Source organism: Oreochromis niloticus, linkage group LG11 (assembly GCF_001858045.2).
Source record: "Oreochromis niloticus isolate F11D_XX linkage group LG11, O_niloticus_UMD_NMBU, whole genome shotgun sequence".
Taxonomy (NCBI): domain Eukaryota; kingdom Metazoa; phylum Chordata; class Actinopteri; order Cichliformes; family Cichlidae; genus Oreochromis; species Oreochromis niloticus.
This window is the reverse complement of record NC_031976.2, coordinates 14768665-14789986: the sequence shown is the minus strand read 5'-3', so window position 1 is coordinate 14789986 and position 21322 is coordinate 14768665. Positions and strand designations below refer to the sequence as shown.

The following is a 21322-nucleotide window of genomic DNA, read 5'->3' as shown; positions in this document are numbered from 1 at the left end:
CTACCCCTGTCTTGTCCAATTCTTCCCCTCCGAAAAAAACTCCCGATGCTCCTTTTCTCTTTCCTCCTCCTCCCCAGTGACTTCCCACTATCCCTTCACTCCTCAGTCCTGGCCTCTTCACCTCTTCTCTCCTCTCCACCACCTGCTCCTCTAGTTCTCTTTCTCATTCCTCCTCTCCCTTTTCTTGCTCCTGGTTACTTCCTCTTCGCCCTGGCTCAACTCTTTCTTTTCACCTCATGATCTTATTTTTTTCTCCTCCTGCTCCTCTCCTCTCGTCTTGCCTACAGAGTCCTGGCAAACTCTTAATCAGCCCCCCTCTGCACATGAGTGATTGCGGCTGGTTTAGCATGATTGAAAACACACCACCACATGCATGATATGCAGTCAGGGATACGACAGCCTCGCACATTAATGCACAGTGTGCGTGTCAATAAAGCTGCGTCATGACTTCAGCCCCTTTCCGTTAAGCTGAGATGCACAAGGAAGCAGAGTGAACAGGAAACCAGGGCGTGGTTAAAATTGTCACAGCTAGTCTTTATTGAAATCATCCAGTCACTCCAGTTTGTATGACTGCCACAGGTAGTTTGATCAGTCAGTCAGCTCTACATACAGTATGATGCACTTTGTCACACATACAATATTTACATTACACCAGCAGCAAACGCTATGACGTGGTTCCAATAACAAGACAACTAGTTTTAATATGGCTTGATTAATGCAGTCCAACTGTACTGTAATATCATGCCCAGACTGGATGAGGCGACTGAGAAGCACACAACCAAGGCTGGTGCGGATCAGGTCGGAATGCAAACCACAGGACGACATGATGGAAGAAGGTTGTTTCTACAACCTGAGTCTCAGTTCATCTCTGGCCTTTGGGCACCTACCCAGGATTGTTCCCCCGAAACAAACAAAAAAAACCCATAAAGTCATCTCCTCAGATGATACACAGACATGCAGACAGTTTTGGTTTTCCCTGACCAGGTTTTGAGATATCAACTTTTACTTCATAAGGATGGAAATGGATGGATTTTTTTTCTTATTTAAAGTGAACTGCCGCTCTCACTTCCACTTAATAGTTTTAAAAATAAACCTTATGTATCTTCTACAGTGCCTCCCTCAGTCCGGCCTCTGTCCGAAACAAGCTCTTTTACCTCTTATACATTAAAAACAAATTTCTTCTGATTGGGTGCCTCTCACAAACAACAGGTTTGAACAGCTGGTGGGTCGGCTTCTGTTCCCACTGCCAAAGCTATTAGGGATAACCCCTCATTGATCGCAGTGAGAGCCAAGAGTGGAAAAAATGTCTAAAACGGAGCATTAAGAGCAGTCTGAACCCTGAGCTTTTGGCTCACACAGATTACCAACATAAACTCATTATTAGAAAGGTGGACATGTTTAATATTAATCCAGTAAGCTAACAGTATATTATATATATATATATCTCTATACACTTGCTCATCAGAGAGATTTAGAGCATTGTTGTTCAATTGGCATTCCTGGCTGTCTACAGTACTCACTCAAATTTATCAGTGGTTTGGTCTCCAACTTCTGAAGGAAATTTTAGCTCTTTACTTGCTAAATAAGCTCAATTATGATCACCAGCAAGTTCCCGTCATTATTAGTGTCATATGGTGCTAAGCAGTTTGTCTAGAGCTAAAAAGCTGCCAGCTGCTTCTGAGAATGACACTAATGAGAGCAGTGAGACTTTACAAAAAGCAGTTAAGTTGCAGCCTGCGCAACCAAAACAATCACCGGAGAGATGCTGTGCCTCTTTGTAGATCTGAGGGAAAAATGCAACACGACTCTGTTCACTTTAGAAAAATAATGTGATCCTTTTCTGAAAAAAAAGAAGTTACTAACAGCTTTAAATAATTCTGCAGAAATCTGATAGTTGCTCAAAAAAGACTCAATTTTTTGGTGACAGGTAAAATATGTTCAAAAATGTTTCGAAAACATGCAAAAATCAAAGATCATCTAGCTTTAATATTTAACATTAACAGATGATTTGAATGATTTACAAGTCAAATGATTTTTGTGACAGACTTCTAAAGGCTGGGTTCGCACTCTAAGCCACTGCGCAAAAATTCTGGTTTAATCCTCAGATCAGTTTGTTTGGTACTTTTTTTTTTTTGCATTCCTCTCTTAGCCAATAACAGAAACACAGTGAGATGCATGTGTAAGGAACAGCGTCCCATGCATCGTACTTTTACACGGGACGGCCACGATGCCGAAAAACTCTGTTTGCCATTCGCTTTAAGTTGATGCGCAGAAGAGGCCGGCTAATCAGAGAGGACGGTACAGTGGTACAGTAACTCCTAGCTTCATATAGAGGCGTGGAGGCAGCGTTGGAGCCCGGAGTGGTTGGATTCTGATGTTCACTGAATAACAAACTGCATTTCAGGGCTCCATATGAAAGAATTGAAAAAAAGAAAGCAGATTCCTGTGATTTGTGCTTTTGTGAAGAAACACGAGTGGTATTTAACAAATGAATCTGGTTTGGGCCTTTTTTGCCAACATGTGAATATAACCTATGAAAGCTGTTTGCACTGTAAGACTCTAGGCTAATAAGTGTTTAAATTAACCATCTCATATCTCATATTTTGGTTCCTTTACTTTTTATTTATTCTTCTTTTTGTGACACTGAAACTAATGAATTTGACTCTGACCATCTATCCAGCAAATTGAATGAAGATTTTTTAATTTTTCCAGGAATTAAAATGAAACTCCATTAATCTTGTGGAGTGAAATAAGAAGAGAGACATCTCCAAGCCTGGAGAATTCAAAACAAAACTATCTGCAGGGTTTAGTGCCACTCGTGAGGAGAAAGAAAAAAGGTTTATAATCAGGGTTTGTAGACCCTTTAATGCAAGTCACACTTACTTTTTATGTACCATAGTCAGTTTTTAAAGCCATCACATTTCCATTACGAGCACTTCCAGCGAGCTTAACGTGACAGACAAAAACGAACGCTCCCCCCGGCCCAGACACTTTGGTCCACATTTTAATCAAGATTTTCCACCGAGCTATAGTCGCTTCCTTTTCATTTGGTATTCTGACTCAGTCCGGTCTGCAAACACTTTATCAGCTGCTTCACTGATGACATTCACACCCGGTAACATTCGCATACGCGCAGCCGACATGAGCAGCACAGTCCACTGCAGCCTGATCTTTATCGTAACGCTCAGCGTCATTCAGTCTCCATTCTGTGCCTTCACAGCTGACTCCTCCGACTGAAATGAGGTGAAAATTAAATTTCCACTAGTGCAAATTAAGATCTCTCTTTGAGAGCAATAAGAAAAAGAAATAACATTAAATATATGTATATATTTAACAAAAAATAAATTACTATAGAAAGAATAATATCAAGTGGCACTGATAATAAATTATATCACAACAAAAAACTGTCGCAGAGGAGTTTCACCCATTTGTTTTAATGTTCTGAGTGCTGAGGGTGAGTTGTTGCTGCGCTAAGTTGCAGTATGCAGTATTTCTCTCTCTCTCTCTCTCTCTCACACATGCACACACACATGTTAGGTATGAATGGGAGATTTAGCAAAGAAGTGGAAATTTCTTGTGTTAAATGTACTGCAGGTCCTTAGGCTGGAGTGACCTTGATGTAGAAGGCAACAGGCGGACTGCTGACTCCATCTAGTGGTCAAATACAAGAACTGCAGCTCCTCAATAAGACCATAAGAAGTTTGGAAGAAACAAAAAACGAAAACAAAACACCAACAACAACAACAACAACAAAAAAAAAAACAAACAACCCAACTCTCCAAGTTCAACAATAACAAAGTGCAGGCAGATAATGACTTACTGGGCAGAAAATAGGATGATAACTTGCAGAAGAAACAGGCACAAATCTTACCTCCTGATTTCCGTTCAACAGGCCTATACAGTAAGTGTATCTGGGGTTTCAGACAGAATGATTGAATTACTTTTTTTTTTTCACCACATACAGAAGCATGAGGGAGCATGAGGAAAATGACTTTAGGGTCAACTTAATGCACGGACTGATGCTCAATGTCATCTGTGTTTACTCCTCGGCACACGGATGGCTAACAGCAGAGACATGGCAGCTGTTCCTTTTTTAATCTCCACCTGTTTCAGTGGTTTTGTGCGTTATGACACACGGCAGAGTGGTGATTAGTTGCATCATTTCATAGCAAGTGAAGTGCCACCTGTCATGTCTGTAGCACTCTTCTGTTGCCAACGCGCTCTTCGTGAGATGCTTCCTTTGTGTGTTAACCTTTCGCGCTAGCTTCTGCATCTTAGGATGAGACAAATAAGGCAAAGAGGAACTGTCACAGGGACAGTTCTGACGTTACGGGAGGGAACTGACTGTACAGTTGCATGTTTTGTAAGGTTTATTTTGCATCGTCTGCATACAAACGTCCAGTCTGCCCACTGGGAAGTTGTAACATGCTGGGCATTACAGGTAGAGGAGCTGGAATAGTTCTTTCAGCCGTGTGCGAGCTGTTGCTTGGACACATCGTTCCAGCCAGATTTATTAAAGCAAAACCACACAGCAGCCTGTAGCACCGACTGTTCCAGCCTTCGGTCAGTCTCAGTCTGCCAAGGTCAAACTTCCAGGTCTGGCATTGACTCCTCTTTAAACTGAGCATCATTGTCAGACCCCGTGCCCACGTCCGAATCAAATAGCGAGCGGTCAGAGTCGGGGGAATGTGTGTGCGTGCGTCCGGCTGAGTGGCTGCTGCCATCGCTGTCGTCCAGCGTGTCAGTCCTGGAGAAGAGGCCGAAGTCCAGCAGGCCCGTGGGGGTGCCCCCGCTGCTGCTCTCGCTGTCTCCGTCGTAGTAAAAATCCTCCACCTCAACAAACCACTCGGGCCAGAACCTCCTCCGCATCCGCTCGCAGAACATGGCCAAGTTGATCAGCTCTCCTGTGGAGACATGTAAATCTTTTTGAAGACAGAGCTGAAACCAGCAGGTGGTATCACAGGTGCTTACTGCCTTTGTTAGTCTTTTTTTGGGGGGTCCGGTTTTGTTCCCACAATCACCTTGATCACAAATTATGGATTAAAACACAGAATCAAGCTCTGATGCTGTTGTCTGAAAAGATAAAAAGACTTCAGTGTTCCCTGTGTGAGACTTTAAAGCTGCTCTCTGAGCTTGTGTAAGCAGCACTGCACTGCAGCAGAACAGCACTGCCATCTAGTGGACTACACATAAAAATACACCAGTGAAAACATCTCACAAGTATGCTTAAATACTGCAAGGACAAGGTAATATACAAAAACCTGTGATAAAAACCAGCATGCATGTGTTGATTTGCAATTACTGAATAGATCATCTGACCTTTGATAAGTTGCTCTGGTCGTGTTCCAGGTAAAGTCCACATGGCTTGAGCTAGATGCCCAAACACTGTAGCATCTAATGTTGACATCTTAGAGCCCATGAAGTATTTCTTATCTCCTGCAAGACAGAAAACAAACAGCAATTTCAAGCAACGATAAAGGGAATATACAAGAGCCAAAATAACCAAACACACACACACAGACACGAAATAGATATCAAAAACCAAATTAAAGTACTCCTTTTTCAACTCTGCAACTCATTCCGTCTGTTGTTGAAAGGTTTTTTGCTACAGATGATTTTCATTCCACTTGTACTGGCAGAAGGTGTTTGTAAACCAACAGTTTTGCTTTACTTTGAGCTTTTTAGATGCACTAACTCTTCATGAACTACCTTTAGCTGACTTTTTGAGATGTTTATCATTAAGACCTTTGCACACTGAGCGTGCTGGGAAAAAACAACGTTATATTCCGAATTCTTGGGATATGAGCTGGTCATGTAATGTTTATACATATAGGATGTCGGTGGGGCAGTTTAAGCTCTTGTTGGCAGAGTCAGTATCACATCTGAGGCAGAGAAATCATTTCAAAGAGCCAGAGCAGTGTCTAGCTGTGTGCCTGAGGTAAAATAGTATTATTTTACCATTTCCATATCCATCTTAACGTATGAAATATCAGTCAAATTTGATGCATCTGGTGTGTGAAGGGCTTTACTTTAAGATTACGATACAAAATTATCTAACACTAGCACTAAATCTTAGTTCATGGTTGTTTTTGGATAGTTTTTTTCCACCTAAACACACTTCACCGAGCACATTTTGATCCGAACTGCTGCAGAGAGAGTACTAACGTTGACTAAAAAGACAGAGCATATTTCTCCCATACTGCCTTCTCTTCATCGGCTCCTTGTTAAATCCAGAAACAAATTTAAAATCCTCCTCACGTACAAGGTCTTGACACCCTCGATTCTTTTAAGATTAGGCTTACAACATTCCTCCCCTAGTTACACTGCTATAGACCTGAACTTCAGATTTCCCATGATGCACTTGGTGTTTCTTCTTCACTCACCTCCTTCCTTTAGACTCTGTATGTTTATACACCACTCTGCATTTAGCCATCAGTTATTATTAATGTCTGCCTCTCTTCCACAGTGTGTCTTTTGTCTTGTGTCCCTCCCCTCACCCCCAAGTTGTCACAGCAGATGGCCGCCCCTCCCTGAGCCTGGTTCTGCTGGTTTTTTCCTGTTTTTTCTTTCCCACTCTCGCCAAGTGCTTGCTCATAAGGGGTGGTCTGATTCTTGGGGTTTTCCCTTTATTATTGTTGGGTCTTTACTTTATTATAAAACGCCTTGAAACTTGTGATTTAGTGCTATATAAATAAAACTGAAATGAACTGAATTTCTTTTTACTTTTGTTTTTAAATGTGTTCAATTTATTCATACATTTTTCAAATAGGTGGAAATACACTGCGATCTTTGAGTTCCCCAGGCAGCTGCTGAGATCTCTCCTGGTTGGGAATCCCTGCTCTTATACACATCATCATCAATGCCGAGCTCCATTAGAGATGTTTTTAATGTAACCTGTAAACACTTCCAGTAATCCAGAGGGAAACCAAAACACTACAGGAAGGCCAGTTAATGAAAGGTTGCTAAGTATTTGTGTGCTTTCCTTGCCCTTCAGAGAGCAAACTTCAAAGTAAACTAATTTCATTTTGAAGTTGGGAAATCAGCTCTTCTGGTTAAAATGCCAGATTTTAGGTGAACACTTCTGGTACTTGTGTGTAACAAACATTAAAAGAGGGAAGCCAGATGGTTGTGGAGTGTCCTAATGCTTTCACTCGGGAATGACTTTTCCATTTTATACAAGCGGTTGTTCACTGTAATGACACAAACAGATCGATGCAAAGCACTTTTCTAAACACACTTATATTGTATCCCTTCAGCTGACATCCAGAGCTTTCCCTGTTTTCATTCATTACCATCTATACCTCAATAAAATTCAAGTGCAAAGACGCAGATAAATGGTATTTTGTTCTGATAAATATAAACCAATTAAGAGGAGCTTGTGAATATTTTGAGAAATATCAGCTCACAGTAACAAATTTATGTATTTTCATTACCGCCAATGGAAAAAAGAAATAACACCAGCTCCATTATCAGCTTGCATAACAGCATTAGCGTATCCCTCTATAACCACAGTCCTGATGAGGTTAGTCTTAGTTCCGTACCCAGTAGAGTGGCCAGTGTCCTCATGTCCTTCTCCATCAGCGTGTAGACCTCCTCCTTGGAGAAGCGTCCGATGCCGTGGCCGTACATCTCCCTCCGCACTATGCCGCCATTCAGGTGGCTCAGCATCCACTTCAGCGTGTCACTCAGAGGCCCACTCATCGCCAGCAGCTTCTGCGTTTCCTCCAGGTTATCCACCCACTGGCAGTAGGCTATTGTCCTGAAGGAAAACACAATGTAGACAACACTGTGTTACGATTACACTGGCTGGCAAAAAGTTACTCCTCTAAATCAAAAGTGAGCCTCAGCTACACCTACAGTCTGAGTCTTACACTCCTCCTGTACTTACTTAGGTCAAGATCATAAAGTATTCCAAATGTTGGTCTAAAACCATCGTGGCCTTTTCAAAAAAGAACAAACTGCATTTGAAACTGAGTCTTTGAGCCATCAGTTCATTTGTATCATTTATAGTTTAACATACAAAATGATTTCTACACTGCCAAAAAACCTTATCCCACTCAGCATACAATCCATGTACCATGAACATGCTAGATGGTATAACACCATCAACATTAGCGTTTACATTCCACACATATTTAAACATCAAATTATCACATACAAAAGGTTAGGGATATAACAGTTCTCCAAAAGCATGTTTTGGTTCATAGTGCTGATTTTTAAAGGGATAAACAAAGCAAAAACAAGGAAAAACAGCTTTAATGCCTTAATGTTTAAATCTTATTTAGTTAGTTCAGTGACTGCATGTCTGTGTTCACTTTGGCATTTTTCCCCCCTGCTTTGCAGAAGCATTGTCATGTGTTGTATCAAAGATCTATAAATCAGTAGATGCATTTCATGTAAAACCAAAAACTACACAAATACAAGAAAGAGGAGACATGTTTATTCATCTCTCTAGTCTAGCGCTGTATTTTTAACTGAATATGGTGGCAAACCAGAATTTTACAAAGGACCAACAGTAATATTTTACTCTATGATGTTGAGTCAAACTGAATTAGAGTGGGATTCCAATAAAAGTGTTTAATGAAAGTTTCAGCCACTGCACCGTAAAGCTTTATGTCTAATAACAATTAGCCTCAACTTAATCAATAAAAGTGCTCCAACACTTTTGTCCCTTGGCCCATTCATCAGCTGGACCGCTCTGCACTTGCTGCCAGAACACAACATCGTATATTCAGCCCTTCAAACTGTCGGCCTGAGGGTTGAAAGAAATGCCTGGAATCCGTCCCTGCCTCTCATGATAAAATACAGACACCTACTGCTGCAAAGCATCAGCAACTTACAGTTACTCATGAAAAGAAAGCAAGGCTGCAGAAATGGCAGCATATAGTGTCTCTCTATATTGAGATTTGTCTCACACTGTGGTCCAACAAATCCTGTTTATTTACAAGCAAACAAGCCCAACTCAAACCCTCAAAATCCCTTGTGAAACCACTAAAGGACAAATGTTTCACATGAATTAACTCCATAAAACAAAGACAATGAAAACAACAACTCTGATATTTCATACATTTGTTGCTTCTATTCTGCATAAGCTGTCTGTGTATCTAGATACTACGATAAAGCTGTTACAGTCTTACACACTTGGACTTTTTGCCGTTAACCCATCTGTCTATGATCTGAAAAAGTCTGAAGAAGTGGCTCAACAGAACTCAATGACAGCCAAGCTGTTTGTTGATAATAGTACAAGTGCAAGGGAGACCTACATGTTTCTACCTACATGGGTTAGAGCTTTTACCTCTTAGTTCATCTAAAGGCCAGCGCCTGGCCTCATGGTCATCTTTCTGCTGTATGTGACTGGTTGCTCAATAGAAACTGAATTAAAGAATCTGGGTTATATTAATTTTCAGAGTGGGGACTATCCATTGGCCAAATGCTACTTCCTGTTATATTATCTGATGTCCAAAGTGTCTGTATTCTTAAAAAAAACAAAAACAAATCAGAAGAGGAGCGAGCATAAATAGAGTCATGTTTTTTTTAATCCCCAGGTAATTTCAAATGCAACCTTTGCAATTGTTTCTGTGCAGTTTGCTACAAAATGCATTTTCAAGATAAAGCTACAGTTGCAGTATTTCCCAGGGAGAGAGAAAAAATGCTAATGTGTGATCCTGACAGATGGAGAAAGGTGCAAGAAAGAGAGGAAGACGGAAGGATGAAGGATGACCGTTTTCAAAAGTTATGGCTGCTCAATACGAGAAATGTTTCATACAGGAAATTTAAATCTTACATGTAATGTCCTCATTCATTTTGGAGTTTTGTAATCAGATACATGTGTGATGCTTTACTAAATTACATTTTTGTGAAACCTCTTGTCAAACAAACAGTGTTATTCAAGGGTTGCATGGGAATACCTGGCGGTTTAGTGCAGGGTAAACAGTACAGCGGACTGCTTACACCAAGAGTAGCAGGCATCATTTTGGTATATTTAAGGTAATGATGCCGATTAGATTCACTCTGTGAACTATGGCTTTTATACTAGCTTTATAGTGTCTGGGAGTTGGGGCCATATAGCCATAAAGCTTATGAAACATCTACTTATACAGTATTTTAGTGAACTTTGCTGGCTAAATCCACAAAGAGCAGTGAATATCAGCGTAACAGCCCAGGTCAACCAATCACAGCCTGCACACAAAGAAAAATCCAATGGAGCTCACGAAACAAATCATTTTACTGCGTGACTTATTTCTAACTCATTCTTTTCACCATAGATGTGTTACAGCCGATCTTAGAGTTCCTCCTCCTGCCGAATCCCACTTTAATCCGCGGTTATAACTGCTGTGTTTATCCAGCATAAGGTTAATCTCAATTTAAAGTTGTATTTATGCCCAGTTTTTACTCTTTAAATTCCTCTTTGACATTCACTGGATCACAGCTGCTAAACACTAGTTGTCTGTGTATGTCTACTGAACTTAAAGTATGGCTGACTGATCCTTTTCTGGTAATTCTTTACAGCAAACAAAATCTAATGTATTACAGAGTTATTAAAAGATTTGCATTTTAAAAAAGCAAAGCTAAATAAATGAGTATATAACAGTATAACTAGCTTTGAGATTTTCTGGTTTATAACCATGCCACCATGAATCAGGAAAGCAACTCTGTGTGTGCACGATCTAACCAAATCTATCTCTAGGCTGTGTCTCAGTACACAAAGAGCAGCACGCTGTCATGCTGCCCTTCCCTGAAATAAATAATTCAATCAATAGGTCTATATGTGGGTCCAAACCTGGTGCAGGGTGCATGGAGAAGCAGAGGAGAGGAACAGGGAGGTGATACAAGGAGACAGGAAGGGAGGAAGCGTGAATGTGGATTACATGAATGACCTCTGCTGCTTTTAGAGAAATGGAGCAGATTCAGTTTATAACACAAAGCCAGCAGATTGTTCCATCCTTTGTTCCTTTTTTATAAGTAAACTAAAACCAATGAGTAGTTCAAATTGTGTTCTAAAATTATTATAGAGAGAGCAATAGGCCATACCACATGGATCAAACCGAGTTAGATAGTGTGTGTATGTGTGTGCGCATTTGTGAGGGGGATGGATAGAGAAAGAGAGATAGAGCTTTTAGGTAATGGAAAACACTCCTCTTGGTGTAGATGGAGTGTGGAAAACGATTTCCTAGCAGCATGTCTCTCCCCCCAGTGATCCTGGAGTGACTCACCGCTGCGAAGGATGGCAGATATCACAGCCTGGGCTGAAAAGCTGCACAAACAATGCATGAATAATCTTACTTTTTTTTGTTTTTAGAATTAAATCCTCAGTGTGTCTGTTTTCTCTTGCTGCTAAAATAAATTGGACCTTTTATTTTCCAGGGGGGATCAGTGTAGGTGGTTCCTCATATGGTTTGGCACTGAGCACATTAAAGTGTGCATTTAAATATGAATGCATACACACAAAATTGCATAATCAACTCAGCAACACATAATTTCACCTCTCAAGTGCAATAATTAAATGAAACTGTAGAAACAGAGAACTGCTTTCTGTCTTTAAAATGATCTGAAAGTGGCAAAATTATTGTACTTTTCCATTTAAAGTGCCTGAAGTCATAGCTCTTAAAAGCCTTCCAAAGACACAGCTACAGCACTGTATACCTATACGACTTACTTACCAGTAGAGGTGTTCCTCAACCATTTTGGTGACAGCGCGGGACACGGCTATCTCCTGCGGGGTGAGGTTCTTGTTGAGGTTCACGCCCAGTTTCTCCTCCAGGAAGTCCACTATGAACTCTGACCCCGACACCTGCTCGTGGTTGTACTCGATCCAGGGCATCTTACCTTGCGGCGATAGCCTCCCATCAAAGTAGTTCTGCAAAGGGAAACAACTTTGCACATAAATTTCCTGGGCTGTGTGTAGATTTTATTAACAAAACAAAGACTGTAGACCTATATGCCAAAATTGATTTTTTGTTTTTATTGTAATTCAGTGGTTATGTACTGCTGATTTTTTAAAACGTGGTGATTTTCAGTCAGTCACTGAGAGATCAGAGATCCTTTTACAAGTCAAGGAAAAGCTAATCTAATTATGCCTGTTCCAATAATTCTAATCCATTCAAATACTGAACAGTACTCCTAAAAAAATCTAATAAATTTAAGAAACCTCTTAACTAAATATAAGAAAACCTCTTAACTAAATATAAGAAAACCTCTTAACTAAATAGCAAATCTGTGTAAAAAGCGACAGTCACAAGATAATTCAAAGAAGTGTGGAACCAGTATTTCTGCTGAGTCATTAATTTGTAATAAGATTAAGGAATTTGCAGTTTGCCAGTTAGCTGTAACTTACTGCAGAAATGTATCAATGGTTAGCTGATAAAGTAAAACGACCACCTAAGGTAATTAAAATTTTGCTGCATAAGATAGCTTCAATTCATCTGTGTTTTCAGAGAAGCTGGCGTTAGCTAACTTTAGCCAAAAGAAGGCTTAGGGTTGGATTTAACAACCCTTCCCCCCCAAACTTAAACTTTTGCCTAAGAGCACAATTCCATTTTGGTCAGATGGGCTTCACTGCATAAAAACTTGTTTTGTTCTGGCTAATGTTAGCTTACATTATTGCTTGATTATATTTAGCAGCTAGCTGCCTAAACTTAGCTCAGTTGCTAACAGTTTTGCTAGCAAAAAATATTTGTGACCTCTTTTGGCTGCTCCCTTTAAGGTTCATCAGAACATATCATCTGGCTCCATCTTACCCTGTGACTAGCATCCTCTTTTGTCACACCAACCTACTGCATATCTTCACTAACCACACCTGTGCGGTCTTCTTCTTTGCCTCCTGCCTTTGCCCAATCATGGACAATAGAAAATAAAAAACATAGCTTCTAGACTAGATCACAAAAATTAAGCCAATACGAACGTCCCTTGAACCTGCATTCAATCTGAAGGCCGCCAGATGGCAATAGATGTGATTGTAACAAGGACTTTGTTTTACAGAGGTCTATGGGACAGCATTTTTTGACTTCATCTGTGTACACACTTTTCTGTTAATGGCCTTCCTGTTAAAAGAGTTTTTTCCAAGTGCTTAAACAAAGATGTCATCTGATTGTTGGGGTTTTGTCTGTATTACTGTACAATCTTTACATTATAAAGCACCTTGAGGCCACTGCTGTTGTGATTTGGTAGTAGATAAATAAAACTGAACTGAATTGAAAATGGAGGTTTATCTGTGGCATGAAACCACACAATCATTGACTAACAAGCTGTCAGTCACAAGTGATCATCCATAATAAGCATGTGGTTTCAAAGTCAGACCCAGTCTTCCTCATTGCATCCATTTTTTTGCAACCAAGATGGTGGCAGCATTAATACTCACATAAACACTTGATGCTTCAAAACAAGACTTCAGAAACCAACAGGTGGCATCACACTAGCATTTCCTTTATACTGTCTATGTTCCCAGTAAATCTACTATCCCTTCTCTGCACGTGTCCAAACTATCTCTAACTTGCCTTTCTAACTTTATCTCGAAGCCACTCAATTAGAGTTGTCCTCCACCCTTCCCCCGATACACTCCTTTATAATCCTGTCCCTTATGGTCATTAACAACTAAAATCTTAAGATCTTCAACTCTGTCACATCCAACAGCTGCAACAGCTTTCATTGTTTTGTCCTTATATGGAGGCTGTTGACAAATGGGACCCCATTTCTGAGCTGCCATTAGCTTGTGCTGCCCAGTGTTGATGCTGATGGAAGAGAGGCATTAAGGCTGTGCAACAGAAGTAGCTATTAATGGCTGAAGAGAAAAACTACTTAAACAAACTCTTCAGAGGCAGAAACACCCCCCTCCCCTCTCTGTTATCACCTGGTAGGGCAGATCCGCCATCCGCAGGTACGTCTCTATTTTGAGGCAGAAGGGCGAGAGGCTGGGCACACCATTCTTTGGCCTGGAAAACTGATGGAGGATGATGGCGTCTTTGGAGTCCAACTCCTGCTCCTTCCTACATAGAAACCAAAGATGGAGAAAACTCAATGAATAAATGCTGTACCTGTAAATGTTATACCTCTTTAAAGACCATTCTTAAACTCGCAAACATACATTGTCTCATTTTGTACATTTTGTTCCAGTGTTAACAGCACCATACATGTTAACGTTAACAGCACATACTTTCATCCATTCTGTGTGGATGAAATTATGCTTTGGTGTCTCGAGCTTTGCCAACTATGCATAGACACCAAGAGCAAAAACTGCCTAAAAATGTTTCATTTTAAGCCAGAAAAGCCGAAAGCAACCGGTTTTTCCACCTGTTTTCAGGGTCAATTGGTGCAGTGGGGCCAGTGAGATAAATTCCAAATGTAACTCAGCATCTGAACAGAAAACAGGACTGAGTTCAGCTTCAGGCTCTGGCCGACCTCGCTGTGAGGAGCAGGTCACACCTGCAGTTTTTTTCTAGCACGGTGACACACTATTCATGCCGAGTTCTGTTTTCTTTGCTAGTTTAAAAAAAAAATTATTATTATGTTAAACAATTACAACAAATCCCAATCCAACTTTATTTATAGAGCACTTCAGAAAAACAACATAGCTGACCAAAGTGCTTTCCTGTTAAAAGACAACATCAAGATTTAAACAAACATATTAAACAAAAAGGAAAAAAATAATATAAATCACAGTAAAACATGGAAAACTAGAAATAAAATAAACAATAACATATACAGGAAATAAAACTAACAATAAATGAAAATAAGTATTAAAAGGGACCAAAAAAACAACACTTTCTTTATTCACACTGAGGTCAGTAACTTTTACATAATGAGTCTGTACTTTAAGTGACTTTAAGTGTTTTGAGATATATACTGGCATCACTAGCTGTTATTATACTCCATTAAAACGCTTTAAGTGATTGTCAAGACTAGAGATTCTATTTCCACTTTGATAGATCGTCTATGAAACAAGGAGCAGCTGAGCTACCAAAGGCTTAAAATCCACAAAGTTGTATGTTTAGTGCTCCACTGTATTAGCTGAGGGGTATTAAGAGCTTCAGTTATAAGTCAGAATATTGACTAAATGAGTCATCTCTCCTCCTACTGTACTCTAGGCCTGCTGTCTAAAGACACTTAATAATAAGCTAGAATGCAATTGTGCAGGGAGGATGTCAGTGTATTCCTGCACTGCCATTAACGAGCTAAAATTGTAGTTGAGGAGTGTCTCAATGCTATCTAATATGGCAATTAGAATAAAAGATCTTTTTTGCAACCAGAGAAATAAAACTACACCTAACACATCAGCACAGGGAAAAAAAACCAAAATCTAATCTAATTTTACTACACCGCTTTCCTAATCACATTACACATTCATCTGGGCATCTATTTCTATTCCTGAAGAAGCTTTTAGGCATCATCTCAGGTACACACACACAGACCCCATCTGCTCTGTTTAGCATCTCTTTTATCACTGACCACTGCTCCCTATATTTGAATAAATTTATGTAACTGTAGAGCGGGCTGACAACACCTACTCCACTTTTAACGATCCTTTTTTAGATTTAAGTTTGTGGAAATTATATTATAGATTATGGTTGCTTTTGTTTTTGAGTTCTATCCTATTTTACGATCACCAGTGCAAAATAATGTCATTTTTTTAATTATTCTGAGGGGAAAAAAAAACTATTAATTCTGTACATTAAGACAAAAATAAGTTAAAAAAAATCTACGCAGGCCACTTTTAGAGTGACAGAAAAAAAAATGATAAAGCAATATTTTGCATGGCACTATTGTATCGATACAAGGACACCAAATATCGATATTTTATTAAATAAATTAAAATACTCTGGAAATACTACAATAAGAGGGCTCATATCATGTAGCACCAGCATTAGATAAGGTTAGCGGAGCAAATTCATATGAATTTAGCTGAACTTCAGCAATATAAAACAACTCAATAAATACATTGTTAAAAAAAACATAACAAAACGAAAAACCATCCAATACTGGACACAGTTAGCTTGACGATGCTACCTCCTACTTCAAAGCAAGCTAATTGCTCAGTCACACGAATTCATTTCTAACAACAGATGTTTGACTGTGGACAATTTATCACAGTTAATTACCGTATTATCAGAAACTGATTGCATGTAACTGGCAACTTGACCCCATTCCAGGCTGGATGTTATCTAAACAAAAACTAAATACAAATCTGTTTTTACAGACATGGTTTATATTTTATTATATTGTACAAATAATATGTTCATTTCTAATTTAATATCAGCAACGCGTTTCAAAAACCCCAAGTCAGCAAAAGATTGTTTAAAAACAACAACAACAACAACAACAACACACAGCTTGGTGGAGTGTTTCACAACTTATGAGGTTAAACTGTCATGGATGCTCCATCCTAAAAGATAAAGGAAAGAGCAATCACTCAACCTACTATCAGCCCATATTTCAGTGCCAGCATCTGTGGTTGTGTGCATTGTGTGCTTTGAGGCAACGTATGCTGCCATCCAGACAATGCTTTTTATTTTTTTTCCAGGGAAGGCCTTGCTTATTTTCAGCAAACCACATTCTGCAGAAAATATAAATTCATGCTTGCATGACTACAAATTCTTATTTTTTTCATAACGTTTGTAGTTAGGGCTTAGTTATGCAGGCTAAGGCTGCAGTGGGGACTTCCCATGATGCACTAAACATTTCTACTACACTCACCTTTTTTCACTCCCCATGTTTTGTTTTGTTTTGTTTTTTGTTTTGTTTTTTAAATACACCTAGTGCATGCCATTAACTTTTGTCTAGTCTCTCCCATAGCTTGCGGTTTGACCTGTTTGTGGCTGAGATCACAGCAAATATTTTTGATTTTCCTAAGCTTTGTTCTGCTGGAGATTGCTTCCTGTTTAAAGGGAGTTCTTCCTCTCTGTTGTCACCAAGTGGTGGCTAGGAGTTGTTGTTTACATGGTTGTTACAATGTAAAGCGGGTGCTGTGATGCTACATAAATAAACCTGAGCTGACTCTGGTGCTGAAACCTCGCAGGTCTCATTGGTAGCTGTCCACAGTTACATGGTGCTGAAAATATTCTAAATCTCCAAAGAAACTGACATCATATTATTACGCCTGATCTGCTCTATGCATTCCGTCCTTCTTCCATGCACATGGTGGTGCTTCGTCTCTCAGAGGAACCACTTAAAGGACCTCTCAAAGATCTCTCAGCTGGGAAAAGGAGAACAAAAGCTGACTAGTCGTAGCAGCAGCTCTGCCAACAATACATCACATGGCACGGACAGATGACGCCGGCAGGCTGCGGGGCCAGCCTCAGCGGCCTGCACGTGATTCAGAGTTTCTGCACGAAATGCACGGTTCACGCAGCTTATGGATCGAGGAGGGGGGAGTGAAAGCAGAAACTACCAGGCCACTGTAACAGGATGTGCTTACTTACTGGCAGTGGCCTGGCCGAAAAAAATAAATAATCCGTCCATTCACAGCCAGGCGTTCTGTGCTCTGACAATAGTTCCGTGTTAATCTCTCTTACAGTGATCGCATACTGATCACCAGCTTTCATTGTAGAAAACAACTGTAAATGATGCGGACAGCTGCTGTGTCTCAGCTCATTAAAGGTCAGACTGATTCCGCAGCGTCCGAGGAGCGCTTCGTTTAGACACGCTCAGGTGCCGATGTGTTCTGCACGGGAACTGGCACACGAGCGGACGCGTGACTCGCTTATTAATTAATTATTATTATTATTATTATTATTTATTTTTTTAAATCTCCACCTAGTGTCGTGTCCTTTGAAGGAGAAAACCAGGGACGGCAACCTCAGCAACCACCGCGAGAGTTGCAGAGGAACCACATCCCCATGTACACTCTCCTATATCCATAATGCTTTATGCGGTGTCACTCATCAGTCACTGTCAGCGGGGGTGGGTGCGATCCAAACGTGAGCCCCGCGGGGCAAACGAAATATTAAACAAACAAACAAACAAACAAAAACCTGGTGGTGATAAAGATGACAAAGAGCGCAGGCATGTTGTGCGTCCCTACCTGATGGCGAGCAGCTCATGCAGTAGGTAGGCTGCAGCAGCCAGCAGGGCCCCCCCGGTGATGTACAGGGTCTTCTTCCACCAGGAGTCCGAGCCCAAAACCGACATGATGCCTCCGTAATCCTGCAGAGGAAAGGCGATGATATAGCCATACAACGACTGCTGCTGCTCGGAGCCGCACAGCCCGATGGGCAGGCTGTGATTCCGCCCCAGTTCAACAACACACGGCCGGGAAGAGGCGAAACCAGCAGCCCAGTACATCCTCCTCTTCCCTAGGTTACAGCCGCCCCGCGTCCTCCCTGCTGCAGTCCCCGTTAGGCTTCATCGAAACCCCCGGCGCTGTGTCTACGGCATGGCGGTGGTGTGGCTAATATTGATCCAGGAAAGCGGAAAAGGTAAATATCTGGAACATCACTCCCCGACACTCCTCGGCAGCCAGCTCGCTTTCCTTCGCAGGCTCTGCACAGCATTATCGCGCGAATAACAACGGCAACACGGCGACTTCCGGTCACTAATTTCAAAATAAATGTCAGTGCCCGCTCTGTTCCAATTACATTTTTTGCACCTAATATTTTACTTGCAAAATAATTTTCTGCTCTTAATAACCCTACACAGTGGCTGTTAGTCATTGCTAGTTTTCCTTCACATATCATGTGAATGAAATTTGATCGTAAATCTGAAAATGATATAAACTATTCAGTTTTGTTTATGAAATGTTTTAATATTTTAAAAGTAGTCAAATCATTACCTGATTTGTCTGACCAAATAAATAGGTTTAATTTATTATTAGCAAAAACAAATTAAAGTAGCTGGGACCGAAGATTATTTGGCTGTTTTGCTTCCAAATAATGGCAAAAGCTTAAAGCAGGCCCATCATGTATTTCCTTATTTTCTGTTTATATGGCAGATCCTCATATGACCAAAGTTTCGAGGTACTATTGGGTGCTTCCTTTTTTCTCAAGGGCCAGACTAAGATAAATGCGAGTTAATTTGAACTGTGAATAGTACAAAGCTACGTCTACATGCCTATATTCTATGCAGTTTAGATCAAGGTGGAGGGCTGTTCCAGTTTTTGTTTGCCTCTCTCAAACAGCTTTAGTCAGATACACTTGGTTTGCAAAAAGATGTTGTCCAATCCCCACCATAAAAACAAGAGAAGCAATTGATCTAATTAAGTTCTGTATAGAGCTGGTAAGAAACTTATGTGATTCACATCTGTAGAACTTAATAACTTCCACAGCATATATTACGTGTAGTGGAGTGTACATTTTGACCATCAGATCAAGGTAAACAGAGGGCTAGAAACGCAAAAAAGAATTACCCAGTCCTTTTATTTTTGTGGCAAAGTTGGGCAACTTCCGCTGTTGTCTAATCAAATGCTGGTTACTTTATGCAGCTGGCCTATTGTCTTCCTCCGGTTAGCCACCCCGCCCTGACGAGCCCCCTGCGTGCACTGAACGCAGAGACTCACTCACCACCACGAAAACACAAACTATTGGCCAACAGCAGCCAAACATGACGATAAGCCCTCCTGCTCCGCTTCTACATTTTAAGCGGCCTCCAGCCGACTGACTGCTCCGCTTCAGCTACTACAGACTGCTGATTCCATGAAGTGCAGAGTGTTTGTGCAATCACACTGAAGCACATTACGCAAACGAGAAAAGTAAGACACGGATTGCAAATCCACTGTGCCACCTGCGCTGTGACCGCGGTGTGCTGTGGGTATCGACTCTACTTACAGTCTAACTGTATAACTAAGTGGTAAATGCACTAATAGGAAGGAGTACTCACTCTGGAGCAACTTCGGAAGTGGAAGAAGACGTTCATCCTGACGCTTTAATCCAGCAGGTGAGTTGGAGATCTGTTTGTCGAGCATGCCGAGAACAGGATGTAGACAACTTGGACGAAAGAACATCCAGTAGTTACGTGTCCGCCGGTATCATCCTGGTGCCAATTACCTGCCTGCTGCTGTCTGACCCCGTCAGGTCAGTGAAGGAGGCTGTGAGTGCTTACCGCAGCCATGGCTACGGCAAGTTAAACGCGCGGTCTCGTGGATCTCGGGAGCGCGCATTACAGCAGGAGCGTGTGTTGGTGTTTACTGCTGAACCAGCCTGGGAATATGACACAGCAGGCACTGCTGGAGCAAGGCATTTAGTAAACGCGCACATAGATGTACTGTCGGCAGATAGCGGAAACGACTGTGACATCATCAAGCATCTTTATGACTCTGCTTTGTTGTACCTACATTATAATTTATCTAGTCCTTTTTGGCCAATTAAAGTATCTGAATAGAAGCGTGGTGTTATATTTGCTGTGATTTCTGCTGCTCTTTTAGCCAGCTCGCTCTTGAAAAAGTCATTTTTGATGTCAGTGACACTCTTTACCTAGATAAATATAGGATACATAAAAGACACTTTGCCAAAAACCGACTGCAGCTTCTTACCTTGTGATAGGAATGTTTTGCTTCAGGCTCAAAATGGCTTGATATCATTTAAAACAGTTTAAATATAGACAATCATTTTGGGGCAAATTCCTGAAATCATTTTTCTGGCACAACACAGACTTAAAGCACAGCACAGAGTCTCTAACACAGCAGCACAAGGACAGGCCCTAGGCATCAGATAGAGGGTTGAGTCTACAAAGGGAACAAAGTTGAACAGTGTGCAAAGGTGCCCCAGAGACCATCCAACATAGTCTGTGGCCCCAGAGACCATCCAACATAGTCTGTGGCCCCAGAGACCATCCAACATAGTCTCTGGGGCCAGAGACTATGTTGGATGTAAGAAGCATTCTGGAACTGCATAGATGTAGAAGCACAACCAAGTGGCTGTGATAGTGTACAGGAACATCTGTGCTGCATATGGACTAGAAGTCCCCAAGTCCTCAACCACAAAAGGTGGTTGAGAACAACAGGACTAAGGGCATGTGGGACTTCCACTTCCACATAGAAGCTGCCGGCAAACCAAGCAGACATAATGTAGTGGTTGTTGACAAGGAACGGAAGACCGCAGTTGTGATAGATGTGGCAATCCTATCTGACAGCAACATCGGGAAGAAGGAGCTCATGAAAATGGAGAACCAGGAGCTGAAGAAACATCTGGAGCAGATGTGGAAGGTAAGAGCATTTTTTTAAACAGTGAAATGTCAACATTTTTGAAATTTCTGAAACAGTCATATTTCTGGTCTCTTTAAGACCATCATGCAAGCATGACTTATTGTCTGCCACAGGGAGATTTGTATTATGTAATACTTCCACATGAGACCAGACCCCTTATAATCCAACAGGAAATGGCTGCCCCTCCCCTCTGTG

General features: G+C 40.9%; 1 protein-coding gene across 2 annotated transcripts; it reads right to left on the bottom strand.

Moving 5' to 3' along the window:
* Window positions 1–513: 513 nt before the first annotated feature.
* Window positions 514–21275, bottom strand: faxcb (failed axon connections homolog, metaxin like GST domain containing b). Of its 2 annotated transcripts, XM_005472557.4 has the most exons (7): window positions 19804–21275; window positions 18014–18135; window positions 13847–13982; window positions 11661–11857; window positions 7542–7759; window positions 5320–5436; window positions 514–4904 (listed from the first exon to the last, which is right to left on the bottom strand). In XM_005472557.4, the coding sequence occupies exons 1-7, from the start codon at window positions 19837–19839 to the stop codon at window positions 4585–4587; spliced, it is 1146 nt and encodes a 381-aa protein (XP_005472614.1). In that variant the 5' UTR covers window positions 19840–21275; the 3' UTR covers window positions 514–4584. The 2 variants fall into 2 exon arrangements, with proteins under 2 accessions (XP_005472614.1, XP_013131947.1); XM_013276493.2 differs by lacking the exon at window positions 19804–21275 and having other exon boundaries at window positions 18014–19776.
* Window positions 21276–21322: the final 47 nt, after the last annotated feature.

Excerpts from the sequence above, each read along its gene's own strand:
- faxcb (XM_013276493.2), bottom strand. The coding sequence starts at position 18,273 with ATGTACTGGGCTGCTGGTTTCGCCTCTTCCCGGCCGTGTGTTGTTGAA. Across the intron at positions 11,858-13,846 it reads TGGCGGATCTGCCCTACCAG|AACTACTTTGATGGGAGGCT; the intron begins GTGATAACAGAG and ends TTCCCTTTGCAG. Across the intron at positions 4,905-5,319 it reads ACCAGAGCAACTTATCAAAG|GAGAGCTGATCAACTTGGCC; the intron begins GTCAGATGATCT and ends ATGTCTCCACAG.